Source organism: Pelophylax lessonae, assembly GCF_965119305.1.
Source record: "Pelophylax lessonae genome assembly, chromosome: 13".
In the NCBI taxonomy this organism is placed as follows: Eukaryota; Metazoa; Chordata; class Amphibia; order Anura; family Ranidae; genus Pelophylax; species Pelophylax lessonae.
The window spans coordinates 6,236,773-6,258,351 of NC_138780.1; the positions used below are offsets into that span (position 1 = coordinate 6,236,773).

A 21,579-nucleotide genomic window follows, 5' to 3' on the forward strand; every position below is an offset into this window, starting at 1 on the left:
GTATTGGCCAGCCCCTCCCCCGAGCAGTGCCTTTATGACCTCATCTCCCAATCTGAGTGTTTGGGGCCAGTCCTCCTCCAAGTAGTTCCTAAATAACCTCATTGCCAGTACTAAACATTTTTATCAGGCCCTCCCCTAAGCAGTGCCTAAGTGACCTCATACCCAGATCTCAGTGTATTGGCCAGCCCCTTCCCCGAGCAGTGACTTTGTGACTTCATTTCCCAGTCTGAGTTTTTGGGCCTATCCTTCTCCAAGTAGTGCTTACATAACCCCATTGCCAGGACTAAGCATGTTGACCAGGCCCTCCCCTGAGCAGTACCAAAGTGACCTTTATAGCTAGCACTGTATTGGCCAGCCCCTCCCCTCCCCTGAGCAGTGCCTTTATGACTTAATCTCCCAGTCTGAGTGTTTGGGGCCAGTCCTCCTCCAAGTAGGGCCTAAATAACCTCATTGCCAGGACTAAGCATGTTGACCAGGCCCTCCCCTGAGCATTGCCAAAGTGACCTTTATACCTAGCACTCAGTGAATTGGCCAGCCCCTCCCCTGAGCAGTGCCTTTATGACTTCATTTCCCAGTCTAAATGTTTGGGACTATTCCTCCTCCAAGTAGTGTCTTAACAACCTCATTGCCAGGACTAAGCATGCTGACCAGGCCCTTCCCTGAGCAGTGCCTAAGTGACCTTTATACCTAGCACTCAGTTTATTGGCCAGCCCCTCCCCTGAGCAGTGCCTTTATGACTTCCTCTCCCGGTCTGAGTGTTTGGGGCCAGTCCTCCTCCAAGTAGTGCCTTCATAACTTCATTGCCAGGACTAAGCATGCTGACCAGGCCCTCCCCTGAGCAGTGCCTAAGTGTATAGAATCAGCCCTCCCCTTGTTTGTAATGTGATTCCATACCTAGGACTGAGTGTATTGGCCCAGCTCCCCCCCCCCCCCCCCCAAGCAGTACATGAGTGACCTCATGGCTGACACAAGGTGGGCAGGGGTGTGTCTACCCCTAGGCAAATCCCAACTTTAAGAAAATCCATATTGATGCAAGATCCTCTGGGGCGGCACAGATGTGAGGTGGGTGGGGCACTGCAGCCAGGATACGACATATAAACAGACACGCGGAGACACAATACCATCATCTGAAAGATTTAATAGCACCCAAAAAACCCCAGAAATATACACAAATCATTGAATATAAAAGCACAAAAAGCAATAAATATTTATACAGCAACGGTGGCACACCCGGGCGGAGTCGGCCATCGCGGTTCTCACGTGGCAATTCCTTTTCGGTGGGCCGATGTGATGAATTGCACACAATTGAAAAGATTTTTTTTGGTATAGAAGCTGTTCTGGGTATCAATACTGCAGTAATACAGGAGGTATATCCCTTCCCCCTGGCAGTGGGCGTCCCCCGAGAAATGCTGCAGAGGCACTCCAGTGATGCAACAACGGGGGCAACAACTGTGCTGACCGAAGGGTTAAAGAGCACCTTTCCAGAATCCCGAAAGATCGACAGCCCTAATACCATCACACACAGTGGTCACCGCTGGGAGGAGGAGCCATTCTGAACAATGTTAGTAAATTATTATGTTTGCGCCCTTATTTATCATTATTACTTTGACTGAGTCCCTGGGGGGGGGGGGGGGGGTCAGAGGTCATCTGATGTCCAGAAGTTGCTGTCTACTGCCTGACCTCACAGTTTCAGAGTGTGCATAACAGTGCCAAGCAACAGCACCCCCTAGTGGTTTATATTCCTCTAAGTCAGGGCTCTCCAAACGTTCTAAACAAAAGGCCAGTTTACTGCCCTTTAGACCTTAGGGGGCCGGATTGTTGCCATTAGAAGTAAAAATTGTCCTGGAGTCAGTAGTAGGAATAGTACCCCATCATTGGTGTCAGTGGCAGGAATCGTGCCCCATCATTGGTGTTAGTGGGGGGAAAATTCCCCTATCATTGGTGTCAGTGGGAGGAATAGTGCCCCATCATTGGTGTCAGTGGGGGGAATAGTGCCCCATCATTGGTGTCAGAGGGAGGAATAGTGACCAATCATTGGTGTCAATGGGAGGAATAGTGCCCCATCATTGGTCTCAGTGTGTAGGAATAGTGTCCCCTCATTGGTGTCAGTGGAAGGAATAGTGTCCCATCATTGGTGTCAGTGGGAGGAATAGTGTCCCATCATTGGTGTCAGTGGGAGGAATAGTGTCCCATCATTGGTGTCAGTGGGAGGAATAGTGTCCCATCATTGGTGTCAGTGGGAGGAATAGTGTCCCATCATTGGTGTCAGTGGGAGGAATAGTGTCCCATCATTGGTGTCAGTGGGAGGAATAGTGTCCCATCATTGAAGTCAGTGGGAGGAATAGTGCCCCATCATTGGTGTCAGTGGGAGGAATAGTGCCCCATCATTGGTGTCAGTGGGGGGAATAGTGCCCCATCATTGGTGTCAGTGGGGGGGAATAGTGCCCCATCATTGGTGTCAGTGGGAGGATTAGTGCCCCATCATTGGTGTCAGTGGGAGGAATAGTGCCCCATCATTGGTGTCAGTGGGGGGAATAGTGCCCCATCATTGGTGTCAGTGGGGGGGAATAGTGCCCCGTTGGTTGAGGTCTGTGGAAGGAAAAGAGCCCCAAGGGCCAGATAAAGGCAAGCAAAGGGCCACAGTTTGGAGACCGCTGCTCTAGGTCAGAGGCCTTAGTTTTGATACTGCTGTGCGCACTTAAGTGCAAGGAGACAGCTAGAGGTCAGGAAGCCGACCAGGACTTCAGGGAATCTCTGACTCTCAAGCTGAAGAGTCGGGAAAGCTAAAGGGGGGTGTCTGCTTCCCCTTATAAAATGAAGTAAAGGCAGATTGAGACAATGTAGACATCATATTGCTTTTTACATTCATGCTGCTAAGTAATCAGCAGTGGAAAATTGTGGAGCTTTCACCCCGTAGCAGAAATCCCCATGGAGTCGGCCTGGAAAGCTATTTAACATTGCTGCCCTCCCAAACAGGAAACGGGGGGGGGGGGGGGGGTTGTTGGGAACGGCTCTCCATTTACAAATCCCAGAATGCTCTGCTAGTCCTTAGCTAGAGACTACAAATCCCATCATGTCCCATTAGTCTTCATCCACAGAATGCCTGCAGCCTTTGTTACTCCAGCGACCAGAATAACTCCAGCATCTATTAATCTAGCCTTTGGAGAACTACAAGTCGCAGCATGTCAGCAGTCTCTGGAGTTGGAAAGCCACAGGCTGATGGCTTGCTGGGACCTTTAGTTCCACAGCGGTCACTTCCAGCCAGGGGTGTGCAGAGAGGATGTGTTACGTGGCTCCCCATATATCAGACTGCTGACAGCTGCCATAGGAGAAGACTGAGCAGAGAGTTCCCTCTGGTGGTCATATAGGGGAACTGCATGCAAGGGGCTCATTAATATTATGTGGCCGTTATTACACCACAATTACCCTTAAAGGGGATGTACACCCCACATTTTGTCAAATCAGAATGCTGTAATCCTGTGTGGGCAGTGGTGCTAGGCAATGACATTATCAGGTTTGGTAACCCTAGCAGAGCATGCTGGGATTTGTTTATTTTTATTTTTTTAAGGACAACTCCACCAAAAATTAATAGATCAATATGGCTTCGTCAGGAAAACCAATGCCAGCTTCTTATAGCTCCTGGGTACAACAGTGAGATTCCTTCATTATATTTTCCACTTGATGATGGTGAGACCTCCCCACTATGGGAGGGGCAGAGACACAAACTACTGGGGGGGGGGGAATCTCACGTTTGTGGGAGGGGCAGAGACACAAACTAATGCAGGAAATCTCACCATTGTGGGAGGGGCAGAGACACAAACTACTGGAGGAAATCTCACCAGTGTGGGAGGGGCAGATACACTACTGCAGGTAATCTCTGCATTGTGGGAGGGGCAGAGACACAAACTACTGGGGGAAATCTCACTGTTGTGGGAGGGGCAGAGACACAAACTGCTGCAGGAAATCTCACCAGTGTGGGAGGGGCAGAGACACAAACTACTGGGGGGAAATCTCACCATTGTGGGAGGGGCAGAGACACAAACTACTGCAGGAAATCTCACCAATGTGGGAGGGGCAGAGACACAAACTACTGCAGGAAATTTCACTATTGTGGGAGGGGCAGAGACACAAACTACTGGGGGAAATCTCCCCATTGTGGGAGGGGCAGAGACAAAAACTACTGGAGGAAATTTCACTATTGTGGGAGGGGCAGAGACACAATCTACTGCAGGAAATCTCACCAATGTGGGAGGGGCAGAGAGACAAACTACTGGGGGAAATCTCACTATTGTGGGAGGGGCAGAGACACAATCTACTGCAGGAAATCTCACCAATGTGGGAGGGGCAGAGACACAAACTACTGGGGGAAATCTCACTATTGTGGGAGGGGCAGAGACACAATCTACTGCAGGAAATCTCACCAATGTGGGAGGGGCAGAGACAAACTACTGGAGGAAATTTCACTATTGTGGGAGGGGCAGAGACACAATCTACTGCAGGAAATCTCACCAATGTGGGAGGGGCAGAGACACAAACTACTGGGGGAAATCTCACCATTGTGGGAGGGGCAGAGACAAACTACTGGAGGAAATTTCACTATTGTGGGAGGGGCAGAGACACAATCTACTGCAGGAAATCTCACCAATGTGGGAGGGGCAGAGACACAAACTACTGGGGGAAATCTCACCATTGTGGGAGGGGCAGAGACACAAACTACTGGGGGAAATCTCACCATTGTGGGAGGGGCAGAGACACAAACTACTGGGGGAAATCTCACCAATGTGGGAGGGGCAGAGACACAAACTACTGGGGGAAATCTCACCATTGTGGGAGGGGCAGAGGCACAAACTACTGCAGGAAATCTCACCAATGTGGGAGGGGCAGAGACACAAACTACTGCAGGAAATCTCACCATTGTGGGAGGGGCAGAGACACAAACTACTGGGGGAAATCTCACCAATGTGGGAGGGGCAGAGACACAAACTACTGGGGGAAATCTCACCATTGTGGGAGGGGCAGAGGCACAAACTACTGCAGGAAATCTCACCAATGTGGGAGGGGCAGAGACACAAACTACTGCAGGAAATCTCACCATTGTGGGAGGGGCAGAGACACAAACTACTGGTGGAAATTTCAGTACTTTGGTTACCAGGAACTATGAAAAAAATGTAGCTGGACATTTTAGTGACAAGTGCCCCGCTATCAGCTTTGGGTGGAGTTGGCTTTGGACAGAAGCCGTTGCAGTTCACATACATTGTTCAGTGTCTGATATATATTATTGATCCACAGTCTCACATTTATATACATTTTATATACTGTAGTACACTTTGGTAATCTGCCATCGAAGGAAGCGCAGCCAGCTGCAGCCACCCCCGGTGTCATGGAGATACAGTAAGTGCTGAGTTAAGACATCATCCCATTTACAGATAAAAGATCAGTAGTCAATGACTTTAGAGTACTTATAACTTAAAGGAGCAGTCCACCCAAAAGTGACGTGTCGGGTGCGAGTGGAGTTTGGTGTGCTCGGCCCCCCACCTGTTTCCTTATCCCCTCGATGAGTTCTTCCTGCTAGTGGTCCTATTCCTGTAGTGCATCATAAAAAAACAAATCCAGCAGAGCTGGGAACTCAGGGGCGGAGACCCTAACTTGAGTCCCCTGGGGGCGGAGACCTTAACTTGAGTACCTTGGGGGCGGAGACCCTAATTTGAGTCCCCTTGGGGGCGAAGAACTTAACTTGAGTCCCCTTGGGGGCGGAGACCTTAACTTGAGTCCCCTGGGGGGCAGAGACCTTGAGTCCCCTTGGGGGCGGAGACCCTAATTTGAGTCCCCTTGGGGGTGCAGACCTTAACTTGATTCCCCTGGGGGCAGAGACCTTAACTTGAGTCCCCTGGGGGGCAGAGACCTTAACTTGAGTCCCCTTGGGGGTGGGGACCTTAACTTGAGTCCCCTGGGGGCAGAGACCTTAACTTTAGTCCCCTTGGGGCGGAGACCTTAATTTGAGTCCCCTTGGGGCGGAGACCTTAACTTGAGTCCCCTTGGGGGCGGAGACCCTAATTTGAGTCCCCTTGGGGGCGGGGACCTTAACTTGATTCCCCTGGGGGCAGAGACCCTAACTTGAGTCCCCTTGGGGGTGGGGACCTTAACTTGAGTCCCCTGGGGGCGGAGACCCTAATTTGTGTCCCCCTGGGGGCAGAGACCCTAATTTGTGTCCCCTTGGGGGCAGAGACCCTAATTTGAGTCCCTTGGGGGCAGAGACCTTCACCGGATTCCCTGACCTATACGGGAAGCCAATGGATGCTTCTGCTGGCCAACATCCACCCACACCTGAAGTGTCAACCTTGGACAGCAGTCACTTTGGATTTCACAGGATCCAGAGTGTCTATTGGCTAGGAGCATGTAACATAGGAGGGAGGAGGGGAGGAACGTAATGCTTGGGTGATGTCACTAGCTCCTAGCGAATAGGCAGGCAGCATTTTAAGGAGACCTGCTCAGAGAAATATGGTGGCTTTCTACTCAGTGGGTAGAAGTTCAGTGGCACAGTGTGGGTTGCCAGAGCCCTGGGCAAGGAAATATTGCACCCCCTAGCCCTCCTAAGTCAACTCCTCCCACTCTGTAGCCCCACCCCCTTATTGTGCACCCTAACTCCCTTCGTCCTCTTATTGTGCCTCCCAACTCCATGTAACTCCCCATTGAGCACCCCCAGTCCCTCTACCACCTTATTGTGCATCCCCCCTCCCAAATCCATGTAACCCCCCCATTGTGTACCCCCAGTCCCTCAACCCCTTTATTGTGCACCTCTACTCTCTTCATCTGATTCTGCATCCCAACTCCATACACCCCCCCTCCTTCACCTTCATTGTGCACCCTCAGCCCCAACACCCCCCTTATTGTGCACCCCCACACCCTTCATCTCCTAATCTGTCTCCCAACCCCATACAACCCCCCCCCTTCATTGTGCATCCCCAGCCCCTTCACCCCCTTATTGTGTACCCACATCCCTTCAACTCCTCAATCTGTCTCTCAGCCCTATAAAACCCTCCCCCTCCCTGCTTCGCCTTCATTGTGCACCCTCAGTCCCAACACCCCCCTTATTGTGCACCCCCACACCCTTCATCTCTTAATCGGTCTCCCAACCCCATACAACCCTCCCCTCCCCTTCATTGTGCACCCTCAGCCCCTCCACTCCCTTATTGTGTACCTCTGCTCCCTTCATTCTGCCTCCCAACTCCATACACACCCCCCCTCCCCTTCATTGTGCACCCTCAGCCCCTCCACTCCCTTATTGTGCACCTCTGCTCCCTTCATTCTGCCTCCCAACTCCATACACACCCCCCCCTCCCCTTCATTGTGCACCCTCAGCCCCTCCACTCCCTTATTGTGCACCTCTGCTCCCTTCATTCTGTCTCCCAACTCCATACACAACCCCCCCCCCTCCCCTTCATTGTGCATCCTTAGCACCTCCACTCCCCTTTTTGTGCACCCCCACACCCTTCATCTCCTAATCTGTCACCCAAACACCATACAACCCCCCCCCCCCCCTTCATTGTGCATTCCCAGCCCCTCCACCCCCTTACTGTGCATGTGCACCCCAACTCCCTTCATCTCCTCATTCTGCCTCCCAACTCCATACACCCCCCCTTCATTGTGCACCCTAACCCCCCCCCCACCCCCTTATTTTGCACCCCTACTCCCTTTATCTCCTCATTCTGCCTCCCAACTCCATACACCCCCCTCCTTCCCCTTAACTGTGCACCCCCAGCCCCTCCACCCCCTTATTTTGCACCCCTACTCCGTTCATCTCTTCATTCTGCCTTCCAACTTCATACAACCCCCCCCCCTACTTAATTGTGCACCCTCAGTCCCTCTACTCCCTTTTGTGTATCGCAAATCACTAACCCCCCCCAAGTTCACTGGTAGTTAGAGGCGGTCCAGTGCACGGTATGCCGGTGGTCCCGGGGAGGGGAGGCGAGGACGGAGAAAGAGACCAGAGCCATTCCCAACTGCACCGATCGGGATCGCACCGCTCACTCTCCTCAACTCCACTCTGACCTCAACCTGCCCAGCTGGACCCACCCACACACCCTAAGAGGGAGAGCGCCGCTCACAGGACGGGAACTGGAGTGCACAGACCCACCTCCTGCTTCTTCTCACCCCAAGTCCTTACTCATTTTGAACCCCTAAGAATTTTGCAACCCCCTGTGGCCCCACTCACGCTATGCCACTGTTTGTACTGAAGCCAGAGGGACATCATTGTGGCCATGAAGACCAGCAATGGACAATGTGTTTCTCTGCAGGCAGGTGTCCCTGAGAACTGTAACAACAATGGTGACCGCCATGACCAGCAGGTCACATGACCTCTTTCACCCACACATCAATAAAAGAAAATAAAACATCAAATAACTTAGAAATACAACAAAATATACATAAAAAAAGCACCCAACCCAGGACCTCTCTGTGAAACGGAATATACATGGTGGCCAGAAAAATGGAAACTCAACCTGTGCGGCCAAGGAGGACCTGGAGGACAAGGAGGACCTGGAGGACAAGGAGGACCTGGAGGACAAGGAGGACCTGGAGGACAAGGAGGACCTGGAGGACAAGGAGGACCTATGCGGCCAAGGAGGAGCTGGAGGACCTTGTGCGGCCAAGGAGGACCTGTGCGGCCAAGGAGGACCTGTGCGGACAAGGAGGACCTGGAGGACCTGTGCGGCCAAGGAGGACCTGGAGGACCTGTGCGGCCAAGGAGGACCTGTGCGGCCAAGGAGGAGCTGGAGGACCTTGTGCGGCCAAGGAGGACCTGTGCGGACAAGGAGGACCTGGAGGACCTGTGCGGACAAGGAGGACCTGGAGGACCTGTGCGGCCAAGGAGGACCTGTCACTTCACCCAAGCCAGGTATAAGAATGCACAATGCCCCAATTCATCAAGCTGCAATATTACCTTAGAAGTGCTAAACAGTACTCAAAGCTTAAGTAACATACATACATATTTTTCTGGGCATTGAACAATGATTGGGGTGGGGGGGTTCCTAATTTTCTGGCCATTGAGCGATGATCAGGGGTTCCTATGTTTCTGGCCAGTGAGCGATGATCAGGGGGGATCCTATGTTTCTGGCCATTGAGTGGGGGTCAGGGGTTTCTATGTTTCTGGCCATAGGGTGATGATGATCGGGGGGTTCCTATGTTTCTGGCCAGTGAGCGATGATCGGGGGGGCCCTATATTTCTGGCCAGTGAGCGATGATCGGGGGGGACCCTATGTTTCTGGCCATTGAGCGGGGGTTAGAGGTTGCGATGTTTCTGGCCATTAAGCGATGATCGAGGGTTTCTGTTTTTCTAGCCATTGTGTGATGATCAGAAGCTTACTGTTCTGGCCATTTTGCGATGATTAGAGGTTCTTACTGTTTTGGCCATAGAGCGATGATGGGGGGGTTCCTATTTTTCTGGCCATAGAGCGATGATCAGGGGTTTCAACTCCTATGGCCATTGAGCCATTGAGTGATGATTGGGGGTTTCTATGTTTATGGCCACTTAGGATGATCAGGGGTTTCCATTATTCTAGCCATTGAGCGATGATTGTTGGCCATAATCATGGCTCAGGGGTGGGGTTCCTATGTTTTTGATCATTATACAGTGCTCAGGGGTGGGGTTCCTATGTTTTTGATCATTATACAGTGCTCAGGGGTGGGGTTCCTATGTTTTTGATCATTATACAGTGCTCAGGGGTGGGGTTCCTATGTTTTTGATCATTATACAGTGCTCAGGGGTGGGGTTCCTATGTTTTTGATCATTATACAGTGCTCAGGGGTGGGGTTCCTATGTTTCTGGCCATTGTTTGATTTTTAGGGTCAGAGCTTCTAATTTGCTGGTCATTGTGCCTAGCTCAAGGGTGGGGTTCCTATGTTTTTGACCATTATACAATGCTCAAGGGTGGGGTTCCTATGTTTCTATCCATTGTGTGATGCTCAGGGGTGGAGTTTCTAATTTGCTGGCCATTGTGCCTAGCTCAGGGGTGGGGTTCCTATGTTTCTGGCCATTATGTGATGCTCGGAGAGTGGGGTTTCTAGCCATTGCGTGATGCTTGGGGGTGGGGTTCTTATGTTTTTGACCATTATACAATGGTCAGGGGTGGGGTTCCAATGTTTCTGGCCATTGTGTGATGCTTAGGGATAGGTTTCCAATGTTTCTGGCCATTATACAATGCTCAGGGGTGGGGTTCCTATGTTTTTGACCACTGTGCAATGCTCAGGGCTGAGGTTCCTATGTTTCAGGCCATTGTGCCATGCTCGGAGGGTGGGGTTTCTAGCCATTGTGTAAAAGCTCAGGGGTGGGGTTCTTATGCTTCTGGCCATTGTGTAAAAGCTCAGGGGTGGGGTTCTTAGGATTCTGGCCATTGTGTAAAAGCTCAGGGGTGGGGTTCCTATGCTTCTGGCTATTGTGCAATGCTCAGGAGTGGGCTTTCTAGCCATTGAGCGATGCTCAGGGGTGGGGCTTCTATTTTTCTGGCCACAGAGTGTATATAATTATTGCCACCAATACGGACTTTTACCACCCAGGCTGCAGGCTGTGAATTGGTCGCGCCAACCTAAAGCTCAGCCTTAATACCAAAATCATTTTTTGGTAAACTCTTAATTAGCTCCACCCAATACCTTTGGGTGGAGCATTATAATTTTTTTTTTCTTTCATAATACTTCACTTTATCGTAATGGATTGCTGTTGGCCCCGCCTCCTTTCATGTGCGTGATTGCATCCAGAGGGCGGAGCATAAACAAACCCGATTGTGAAAACCACAGGAAATAAAATTTAAAGGGCCACTCCACCCAGGAACTGATATTCCCTCTCTGAGCGGAGGCCAGCAGGTTAAAATCACACACCAAGTTCTTCTAAAGAACTGCAGCAGAGGGTGTGAGACTACCCCCGCCTTATTTGGGGGGAGGAATTCAGAATCATATCGCCTGTAGGATGATTCAGCTTTGCCGAGGTATCAGTTTAGGGTGGACTGGCCCTTTAAAAGGAGGTGCCCAAACTGGCGGCAATTCGCGGTTCGGCTTTAGCAACTATTCCATGGTGTGACGTCACACAGTGCAAAGACCACAGGGGGCCGCGGGGGCCGGACCCCAATATACTGACCAATCGGATGGCTGCCCAGGAGGACAGTGGGCGGAGCCAACACTCCGGCCCTTGAGAAGAGGTAAGGAGAGAGAGAGCAGCTCAGGGGAGGAGGAGGAGGCAGCCGGAGATCTCGGATAGGTCAGGCTCCGCCTACAAGGATCTCTATACGTCGTAGTCCGGGAGGTAGCTGTACGCCGGCCCCCCTGAGGATGGGGGCGTGACCAATGGGCAAAACCAGCAGATGATGAGACCTATAGGGAGAAATAATATGAGATTAATTTATATTTTGCCTTCCCTGGTTCCTCTCCACTTACCTTATTTTATACCCGGTGATGTCATCACTGGGTCTCTGTGCTTCTCTATGCAATGCATGGCTGGTGGGAGGGGCCACCTTATTTTAGCCCTAGTGATATCAGTGGGTCTCTGTGCATCTCTATGCAATGCAAGCACATTGTGGCTGGTGGGAGGGGCCACCTATTATAGCCCCAGTGATGTCATCACTGGGTCTCTGTGCAATGTAAGCACATTGAAGCTGGTGGGAGGGGCCACCTTATTTTAGCCCCGGTGATGTCATCACTGGGTCTCCCTGCTTCTCTATGCAATGCATGGCTGGTGGGAGGGGACACCTTATTTTAACCTCAGTGATGTTATCACTGGGTCTCTGTTCTTTTCTATGCAATGCAAGCACATTGTGGCTGATGGGAGGGGCCACCTTATTCTAGCCCCAGTGATGTCATCACTGGGTCTCCGTGCTTCTCTATGCAATGCATGGCTGGTGGGAGGGGCCACCTTATTTTAGCCCCAGTGATATCATCACTGGGACTCTCTGTGCAATGCATGCACATTGTAGCTGGTGGGAGGGGAAACCTTATCTTAGCCCCAGTGATGTCATCAATGGGTCTCTGTGCTTCTCTATGCAATGCAAGCACATTGAGGCTGGTGGGAGGGGCCAGGAGGGTTTTTCCTCCTACAAACATAACAGCAGCCTGCTTCGGTACTCCCCTCAACAGCCATCAGCCCCAGTGCAAGCAGTGGGAGGAGCTATGCAAATTATCAAAAATATCAGGCCTCACCTCTGCCGAACACTTCCCGCAGAAGCTCCATCTTTGGTTTGCGACTGTGCGTCACCTCCTTGCGCGCTTCCTTCAGCAGTTTGTTCCGCAGCTGCTCGATGGGGGTCTCGTCGGTGATGATGGATACAATCTGGGGACACGAGGTAAAAGCTGAGAACAAACCCGCTGACTTCCTGTCTAGACAGGAAGTGATTGGAAATCTCTCCAACGGGGACACAGAATACAACGGCTGATAAATGTTCTTACTGCTGCCTGCGCCTTCCTGTCCCGGTGACAACCGCTCCCCTATTTCTTATATGTCACAGGGACAGGAAGTGATGGAAAATCTGCCCAATGGGGGTCACAGCTAGAAATAAAATCCCGCCAAAATTTAAGGTCTTCCCCACTCCTGATTGGTCCTCTTCAACTGCGCTCCCCTCCTTGCCTACCAGCGTGTGTATTTCCTGCATGCCAGCGGGCAGGCAGCTAAGCGTTACTAAAGACCTCCCCTCCCCCCCACCTTCCCTGCTTCTAAGCCCGCCCCATTTCAGTGATCTCTCACAGACCAACGATCAATCGATAAGCTCTTACCTGATCATAGAAAATAACAGTGACGAAGAGCCCGAAGAGGACAGACTCCACCAATAGGAGGATACAGTGAGCTCTGCGGGGGAGGGACAAGATGACCGGCCATTAGGTGAGTTGTGTACAGTTCAGATTATTGATACAATGTAACAAATTCACTCCCAAATACAAATTTTACAATACAAAAACAAACAAACAAACCCCTCCCACTGCTTCTGCCTTTACTGGCCAACAAACCCCTTCCACCACTGCCGCCTTTACTGGCCAACAAACCCCTCCCACCACTGCTGCTGCCTTTACCGGCCAACAAACCCCTTCCACCACTGCTGCCGCCTTTATCAACCAACAAACCCCTCCCACCACTGCTGCCGCCTTTACCAGCCAACAAACCCCTCCCACCACTGCTGCCGCCTTTACCAGCCAACAAACCCCTCCCACCACTGCTGCCGCCTTTACCGGCCAACAAACCCCTCCCACCACTGCTGCCGCCTTTACTGGCCAACAAACCCCTCCCACCACTGCTGCCCCCTTTACCGGCCAACAAACCCCTCCCACCACTGCTGCCCCCTTTACCGGCCAACAAACCCCTCCCACCACTGCTGCCGCCTTTACCGGCCAACAAACCCCTTCCACCACTGCTGCCGCCTTTACCGGCCAACAAACCCCTTCCACCACTGCTGCCGCCTTTACCGGCCAACAAACCCCTTCCACCACTGCTGCCGCCTTTACTGGCCAACAAACCCCTCCCACCACTGCTGCCGCCTTTACTGGCCAACAAACCCCTCCCACCACTGCTGCCGCCTTTACTGGCCAACAAACCCCTCCCACCACTGCTGCCGCCTTTACTGGCCAACAAACCCCTCCCACCACTGCTGCCGCCTTTACCGGCCAACAAACCCCTTCCACCACTGCTGCTGCCTTTACTGGTCAACATACCCCTCTGACCACTGCTGACGCCTTTACTGGCCAACAAACCCCTTCCACCACTGCTGCCGCCTTTACTGGCTGGTAGAGACATCTCCGAAAGACTTGCAGCTGTAATTGCAGGGAAAGGCGGTTCTACAAAGTAGTGACTCCGGGGGGTTGGGGGAGCTCTGACTCCACAATGGCCGACTTACATCTGCACGTGGCTGCGTCCGTGGCCCGCCTTCACTGCGTCCTCCACATCGCCGCCCCTCAGTGCCGGTAGAAGCCACGTTCCCAGGACGAGGCCCATGGAGTACAAACTGGCCAGAGCTGCAAGAAAACAAAAAGACGAAGCCGTGACGGACCAACTGCCACTTTTATTTACTTGTGGGTGGAGCATTGACGGGTTGGAACCCCTGCTTACTAAGGGGGCGGGCTTTAACACTCGTGTCGCCAGGGCTTTTTTTTTTTAGGCGGGAACACGGGGGAACGCAGTCCCGGCCCCTCCAGCACTGAATGTATGCAATGGAAGGGGTGCTGGGGAGTCTATTCATGCTGGCTGCTGGGGGGGATCTATTGTTGCTAGGGGGATATATTGTTGATGGGAGAGATCTACTGTTGAGGGAAGGGTCTGTTGTTAACGGCTGCTGGGGAGTCTATTAATAACGGCTACTAGGAGATCTAGTGTTGCTGGCAGGGGTCTATTATGGCTGGGGTGGATCTATTGTTGCTGGGGGTATTTTGTTGCTTAGGTGGATCTTTTGTTGCTGATGGGGTCTAATGTTGCTGGGGAGATCTATTATTGGTGATGAGGTCTGTTGTTGCTGGGGAGATCCATTATTGCTGATGGGGAGATCTATTATTGCTGATGGGGAGATCTATTATTGCTGATGGGGTCTTTGTTGCTGGGGAGATTTATTATTGCTAATGGGGTCTGTTGCTAGGGAGATCTATCATTGCTGATGGGGTCTTTGTTGCTGGGGAGATTTATTATTGCTAATGGGGTCTGTTGCTAGGGAGATCTATCATTGCTGATGGGGAGATTATTGCTAATGGGGTCTGTTGTTGCTGGGGTGATCTATCATTGCTGCTGGGATCTCTTATTGCTGATGGGGTCTTTGGTGCTGGGTAGATCTATAATTGCTGATGGGGGGTCGTTGGTGCTGGAGAGATCTATTATCGCTGATGGGGTCTAATGTTGCTGCAGCTGTCTATTATTGCTGATGGGGTATGTTGCTGATGGGGTGAGCTATAATTGCTGATGGGAGGGGGGATCTACTATTGCTGATGAGGGTCTACTATTGCTGATGGGGAGATCTAATATTGATGATGGGGTCTTTGCTGCTGGGTAGATCTATTATTGCTGATGGGGAGATCTATTATTGCAGATGGGATCTATTATTGCTGGGGAGATCTATTATTGCTGATGTGATCTATTATTGCTAGGGAGATCTATTATTGTTGCTGGAGAGATCTAACATTGATGATGGGGAGATCTATTGTTGCTGGGAGATGTATTATTGCTGATGGGGTCTGTTGTTGTTGGGGAGATCTATTATTGCTGATGGGGAGATCTATTATTGCTGATGGGGTCTATTGTTGCTGGCTGCAGGGGTTCTATATTACTGCCTTTCGTTAACAAATTCAAAAATGTGTATTCTTACTTCTGTATTCTCTAAAAGGGGCAGTACAGGGTGATGGGTAGGGGGTGGGACCAAGGGGCGGTGCTCGGACGTAGACAGGAGGCGGAGTCTCAGAAAGGGGGGGGGGGGGGGAGTTCCTGCACCTATTCTCTGAGAAGGAAAGCCCTGGGAGTCGCACATATGCGTTTGTTGCACTGAGCGCTGTCACTCTCTGGTCGTGAACGGGAACTGGCCGGCCTGGACAGGTCAACCAATCACAGTGGTCACATAATCAGGAAGTCTGTCCTACCTCTTGGGCGTCAAGACCCACTTACAGGGACGTCATTAGATAGCAGTGTGTCTCTGATTAAGCCCACCTTATCACCCCCAACAGCAGCATGTTTCTCCGCTGAGGACTGATGACACCAAAACAGGAAGTGATGGAAATCTTCCAAAAGGGGACACCTGTCTCCATGGCAACTAAGAGGGGGTTTGTCCTCACTTTGTGAAGATCTCCTTTAACTTCCTGCTGTGTGTGCGGGACAGGAAGTGAAGGGAAATTTCCCCAGTGACTTCAGCTTTGAGAGTGGACACGCCCCCCTCCAACCCCTCGCTCGTCGCTATTGGTCAGTGAGTGTTTCCTGCATACTGGGGGGCGAATAGGAAGCCATCATTGTATAAGTGGGCTCCCCCAGGGGATTGGGGTTCCCAGCATGCTCAGGAACATACCCAAAGGCAGCAATAAAATAAATGTGCAGCAGAAAGGCAGACATGTTGCATTGTGGGATACTAAGGGGGGCGTGTCAAAGCTCTGACTTGGGCCAAGTCAGTGTTAGAGCTTACACTGTAATAGGCCCCTCCCCATGTGACAATGTTCAGGTCTACTGGTTGGTTCCATTCTGGAATGAGAAGGTCACATGACAACCCATACCAGGAAGTACCGGGGATTTCTGCGGGGTTTGAATGTCAGCGAGTCGCGGGTCCCGGAATGGCAGATAAGCCCCGCCCCAATGTAGAGTCAGTATACGGCACCGACACGGACTCACCGGTATAGAAGAGGAACTGGATGAAGTATTTCTGGTTGAGCTCGCCCACGCAATTGTTGATCCTGCAGGAAATGAAGGCACAGCGTTACACGCGGGGGCGATCAGGGGGCGGGGCATGGATAATACAGTGTGACATCATCATACCAGGGACAGTGGTGGTCCATGCGGCGGATGCAGCGGTGGCAGATCCGGCAGTGGTGAGCCCGCGGAGGCCGGTACGTCTCACAGCGATTGCACACCGTCCAGTCTTCATTGCCCTGCGGGATTAATACAGATTTATTTATTATAGCATTAGTCTGAAGATGGAGTTCTCAGCTCCGCCCCCTTTTAAGATGAAGTCTCACTTCCCCTGATGAAGAATATGAAGAATTAGGTAAGAATTCAAAACTGGAAAATTAAGACTATTTGTAATGGCTGTGGAAGGAAGGGAAGGGCTGCGAATCGGGAGACAACCAGGTGGAGGCTGACAACCAGGAGACAGGCGGGAGGAGCTGAGAGACAGGGGGGAGGAGCTGAGAACCCAGAGACAGGCGGGAGGAGCTGAGAACCCAGAGACAGGCGGGAGGAGCTGAGAACCCAGAGACAGGCGGGAGGAGCTGAGAACCCAGAGACAGGCGGGAGGAGCCGAGAACCCAGAGACAGGCGGGAGGAGCCGAGAACAAAGAGACAGGCGGGAGGAGCCGAGAACCGAGAGACAGGCGGGAGGAGCCGAGAACCCAGAGACAGGCGGGAGGAGCCGAGAACCCAGAGACAGGCGGGAGGAGCCGAGAACAAAGAGACAGGCGGGAGGAGCTGAGAACCCAGAGACAGGCGGGAGGAGCCGAGAACCCAGAGACAGGCGGGAGGAGCCGAGAACAAAGAGACAGGCGGGAGGAGCCGAGAACCGAGAGACAGGCGGGAGGAGCCGAGAACCAAGAGACAGGCGGGAGGAGCCGAGAACCCAGAGACAGGTGGGAGGAGTTGAGAAGGGGAGACAGGCAGGAGGAGCTGAGAAGGGGAGACAGGTAGGAGGAGCTGAGAAGGGGAGACAGGTAGGAGGAGCTGAGAAGGGGAGACAGGTGGGAGGAGCTGAGAACCGAGAGACAGGCGGGAGGAGCTGAGAAGGGGAGACAGGTAGGAGGAGCTGAGAAGGGGAGACAGGTGGGAGGAACTGAGAAGGGGAGACAGGTGGGAGGAGCTGAGAAGGGGAGACAGGTGGGAGGAGCTGAGAAGGGGAGACAGGTGGGAGGAGCTGAGAAGGGGAGACAGGTGGGAGGAGCTGAGAAGGGGAGACAGGTGGGAGGAGCTGAGAAGGGGAGACAGGTGGGAGGAGCTGAGAAGGGGAGACAGGTGGGAGGAGCTGAGAAGGGGAGACAGGTGGGAGGAGCTGAGAAGGGGAGACAGGTGGGAGGAGCTGAGAAGGGGAGACAGGTGGGAGGAGCTGAGAAGGGGAGACAGGTGGGAGGAGCTGAGAAGGGGAGACAGGTGGGAGGAGCTGAGAAGGGGAGACAGGTGGGAGGAGCTGAGAAGGGGAGACAGGTGGGAGGAGCTGAGAAGGGGAGACAGGCGGGAGGAGCTGAGAAGGGGAGACAGGTGGGAGGAGCTGAGAAGGGGAGACAGGTGGGAGGAGCTGAGAAGGGGAGACAGGTGGGAGGAGCTGAGAAGGGGGGACAGGTGGGAGGAGCTGAGAAGGGGAGACAGGTGGGAGGAGCTGAGAAGGGGAGACAGGTGGGAGGAGCTGAGAAGGGGAGACAGGTGGGAGGAGCTGAGAAGGGGAGACAGGTGGGAGGAGCTGGGAACTAGCATCAGCAATGGCGGTGCCCACGCTTCTTTTATTTCAAAGGCAACTCCAGCAAATATCAGATTTATTGGTTTTAGGACAGCGGAAGGGTTACAGCCTCTGTACGAGCTTTTACTGCAGTTGTAGAAATTTCCCCCCCACTTCCTGTCCTGATGACCAAACAGGAAGTGAGGAAAAATCTTTCCCATCGAGACACAGACAGATGATCCCTTCCCCCACTCTACTTTAGAAAATATCGGTGCCCCCATTGGAGAGATTCTGCTCACTTCCTGTGTCAGGTGACCGCACAGGAAGTGAGGGAAGATCTCCCCGTGAACAGCAATAAAAACCTGACAGAGGCTGAAGCTTAAACATTTCCTGGCGCTCACCCGGTCGTTTTTGCGCGGATTGCTGCGCAGATCTGAGAAGTCGATGGCCATTTCCGGCAGCGGTACGACACCTGGTATAAGACAAGATGGGGGGAGGGGTTAGATCCCGCGGGGGCTGGAGATGTGCATTGGAGGCGGGGCAGAGACTCGGGTTACCTGGATCGGAGAAGACGGCCCGGGTGTGACAGGCGAGCAGCATGAAGACGATGAGATTATAGAAGACGGCATGGAGCGGACACCAGACACTGCGGGGGAGGAGGAGAGGAGAGTCATACACTGCCAGGGGCCCCAGGAACCCATGTCTTCCCCCCTGTGGCCCTGATCTCCTTGTCCTCCAACACTGGGGCCCCCAATCTCCTATCCTTTCTCCTGTGGCCCCCAAACCCCCTGTCCTCCATAATGTGGCCCTCAATCTCCAAGTTTTCCTCCCTCCTTTGGCCCCCTGGTCCCCCAGTCTTCCTATCTGTTGCCCCTGGACCCCTGTCCTCATTCATGTGGCCCCTGGTCCCCCAGTCCTCCCACCTGTTGCCGCCCCTGATATTCCTAGTCTTTCTCCTTGTGTTCCCTGACCCCTCAGTTCTACCCCCTGTGGACCCCGATGTACCTTCCCCCCACACTGTAATCTGGGGCCCCCAGATACCCCATTCTTTCTCCTTGGGCCCCTGGTCCCTCAGTCCTCATCCCTGTGTCCCAACATCTCCCTGCCCCCCCCCATGTCGTCCTACTGTGACTCCCAATCTCCAAGTTCACCCAATGTAGACCCTAAACTACCTTTCTTCTACCCTGTGGCCCCCATTCCACCAGCCCTTATTGTGGCCCGATTCCCTAGTTCTCCCCCTCTATAGCAACCAATCTTCAAGCCCTCAATCCCCCAGTCTTCCTCCCTGTGGCCCCCTATCCTCATTTATGTGGCCCCTGATCCCCCAGCCATCCTCTCTGTGGTCCTTGGGTCTCCTATCCTCAATTATTTGGCCCCTAATCACCCAGTCTTCCTCCCCTGGCCCTGCCATCCTCATTCATGTGGCCCCTGATCCCCCAGTCTTCTTCCCTGTGGCCCCTGATCCTCATTCACAAGGCCCTTGGTCCCCCAATCCTCCTCCCTGTGGCCCCTGATTTCTTATTTCTCCCCCCTGTGGCTCCTAGGCTCTCTATACTCATTCATGTGGCTCGATTCCCCAATCTTGCTCCCTGTGGCCCCTGGGTATTCTATTCCCATTCGTTTATCCCCCTGATCCCCCGGGCTTACTCCCTGTGGCCCCTGGCCCCCTATCCTCATTAATGTGGGCCCTGTTCCCCCAGTCTTGCTTTCTGTGGCCCCTGGCCTTCTATTCTCATTCTTGTGGCCATTGATCCCCCAGTCGGTCCTCTCTGTGGCCCCTGGCCCCCTATTCTTATTCATATTTCCCCTGATTCCCCAGTCTTCCTCCCTGTGGCCCCTGGGCACCCTATCCTCATTAATGTGGCCCAGATCCCCCAGTCTTGCTCCCTGTGGCCCCCTATTCTCATTTATATGGCCCTGATCCCCAAGTCCTGGGCACCCTATCCTCATTCATGTGGCCCCTGATCCCCCAGACTTCCTCCCTGTGGCCCCTGGGCACCTTATACTCATTCATGTGTCCCCTGGTCCCCCAGTCTTCCTCAGTGTGGCCCCTGGCCCCCTATCGTCATGCATGTGTCCCCTGATCCCCCAGGCTTCTTCCCTGTGGCCCCTGGGCACCTTATACTCATTCATGTGTCCCCTGGCCCCCTATCCTCATTCATGGCCCCTGATCCCTCAGTCTTCCTCCCCGAGGTCTCAATCCTCATTTATGTGGCCCCCATATCCCCCGGACTCATTTCCTGTGGCCCCTGGTTATCTATTCTCATTCATGTGGCCCCATATCCCCCAGACTTGCCCCTGGATTTCCATCCTCATTCATGTGGCTCCTGATCCTTCAGTTTTCCTCCCTGTGGCCCCTGGGCATTCTATCATTCATGTGGCTCCTGATCCCCCAGTATTCCTCCGTGTGGCTCCCTATCCTTATTCATGTGGCCCCTGATCTCCAGTCATTTTCTGTGTGGCCCCTGGCCCCCTATCCTTTTTCATGTGGCTCCTGATCCCCCAGTCTTTCTCCCTGTGGCCCCTGATCCCCCAGTGTTTCTCCTTTCTCCTTAGGGCCCCTGATCCCCTAGTGGCCCCTGAGACCCTTTTCCTCATTCACGTGGCCCCTGATCCCCTAGTCTTGCTCCCTGGCCCCATATCCTCATTCATGGGGCCCCTGGTACCCTCGTTTTTCTCTGTGTGGCCCCCTGGAAACCCCATCTCATTCATGTGGCCCCTGATCCCCCAGTCTTTCTCTGTGTGGCCCCCTAAACTCATTGATGTGGCCCCTAATATCCCAGTCTTCCTCCCTGTGGCCCCCGATCTCTCTCCCCCCACCCTGTGGTGATCCCTCCTTCTTCCTCCTTGTGGCCCCTGGCCCCCCCAGTGGCCCCCCGTACCTCCCGGCGTAGTCCTCCAGCAGTATGTGTCGGATGATGACGTACTCGGAGTAGCTGACACTCAGGTAGGTGAGGAGGAGGCAGAGCAGCCCGCACGGGTCCCGCACACACAGCGCCATCACCCGGCTCCTCCCCCTACACCCCTCTCCGCCAACCACACGCCCGCTCCGAGCCGCAGCCACGCCCAGCCCGGCACTTCCGCCATCAGACGGTCACCTGACCGCCTGTCATCCAACACTTCCGGTGTGGAGCATCTCTATGGAGACCGGTGGCAGTGCATTGTGGGGAATGGGGAGGAGCTCCGCGCCCAGAACCGCCGCACTTTCCTGTCATGTGACCTGTAGACATAGGGGGAGGGGAGGGGGTGATATAATAATAATAAGACGAGGAGTCTGGGAGTATTCTGAGGTAATAAACACCCGCTACAGGGACACTGGAACACCTACTGGGTGGGGGGCTCGTAGTACTTCCGGGTATGGGGACCACGTGACCACATTGCTGGTAGTTGTCACATGGGGGAGGGGAGAGCTCACCTTGTGTAAGCTCCAATCACCTCCTGCCTCCTTCCCATGGGCCTAGCGGAGGAGAAGTGCGCTCCCAGCGTAGAGCAATGCCGCCATGCTATATATGAG

General features: G+C 53.3%; 1 protein-coding gene across 1 annotated transcript; it reads right to left on the minus strand.

Moving 5' to 3' along the window:
• Window positions 1-11,200: 11,200 nt before the first annotated feature.
• LOC309569320 (palmitoyltransferase ZDHHC3-like) lies at window positions 11,201-21,160 on the minus strand. Its single transcript, XM_082275113.1, has 9 exons — window positions 20,948-21,160; window positions 18,623-18,711; window positions 18,467-18,537; window positions 16,463-16,575; window positions 16,319-16,380; window positions 13,863-13,980; window positions 12,751-12,823; window positions 12,181-12,310; window positions 11,201-11,358 (listed from the first exon to the last, which is right to left on the minus strand). Exons 1-9 carry the CDS (start codon window positions 21,064-21,066, stop codon window positions 11,270-11,272), a joined length of 864 nt encoding a protein of 287 aa, XP_082131239.1. The 5' UTR covers window positions 21,067-21,160; the 3' UTR covers window positions 11,201-11,269.
• Between the last annotated feature and the right edge of the window lie 419 nt (window positions 21,161-21,579).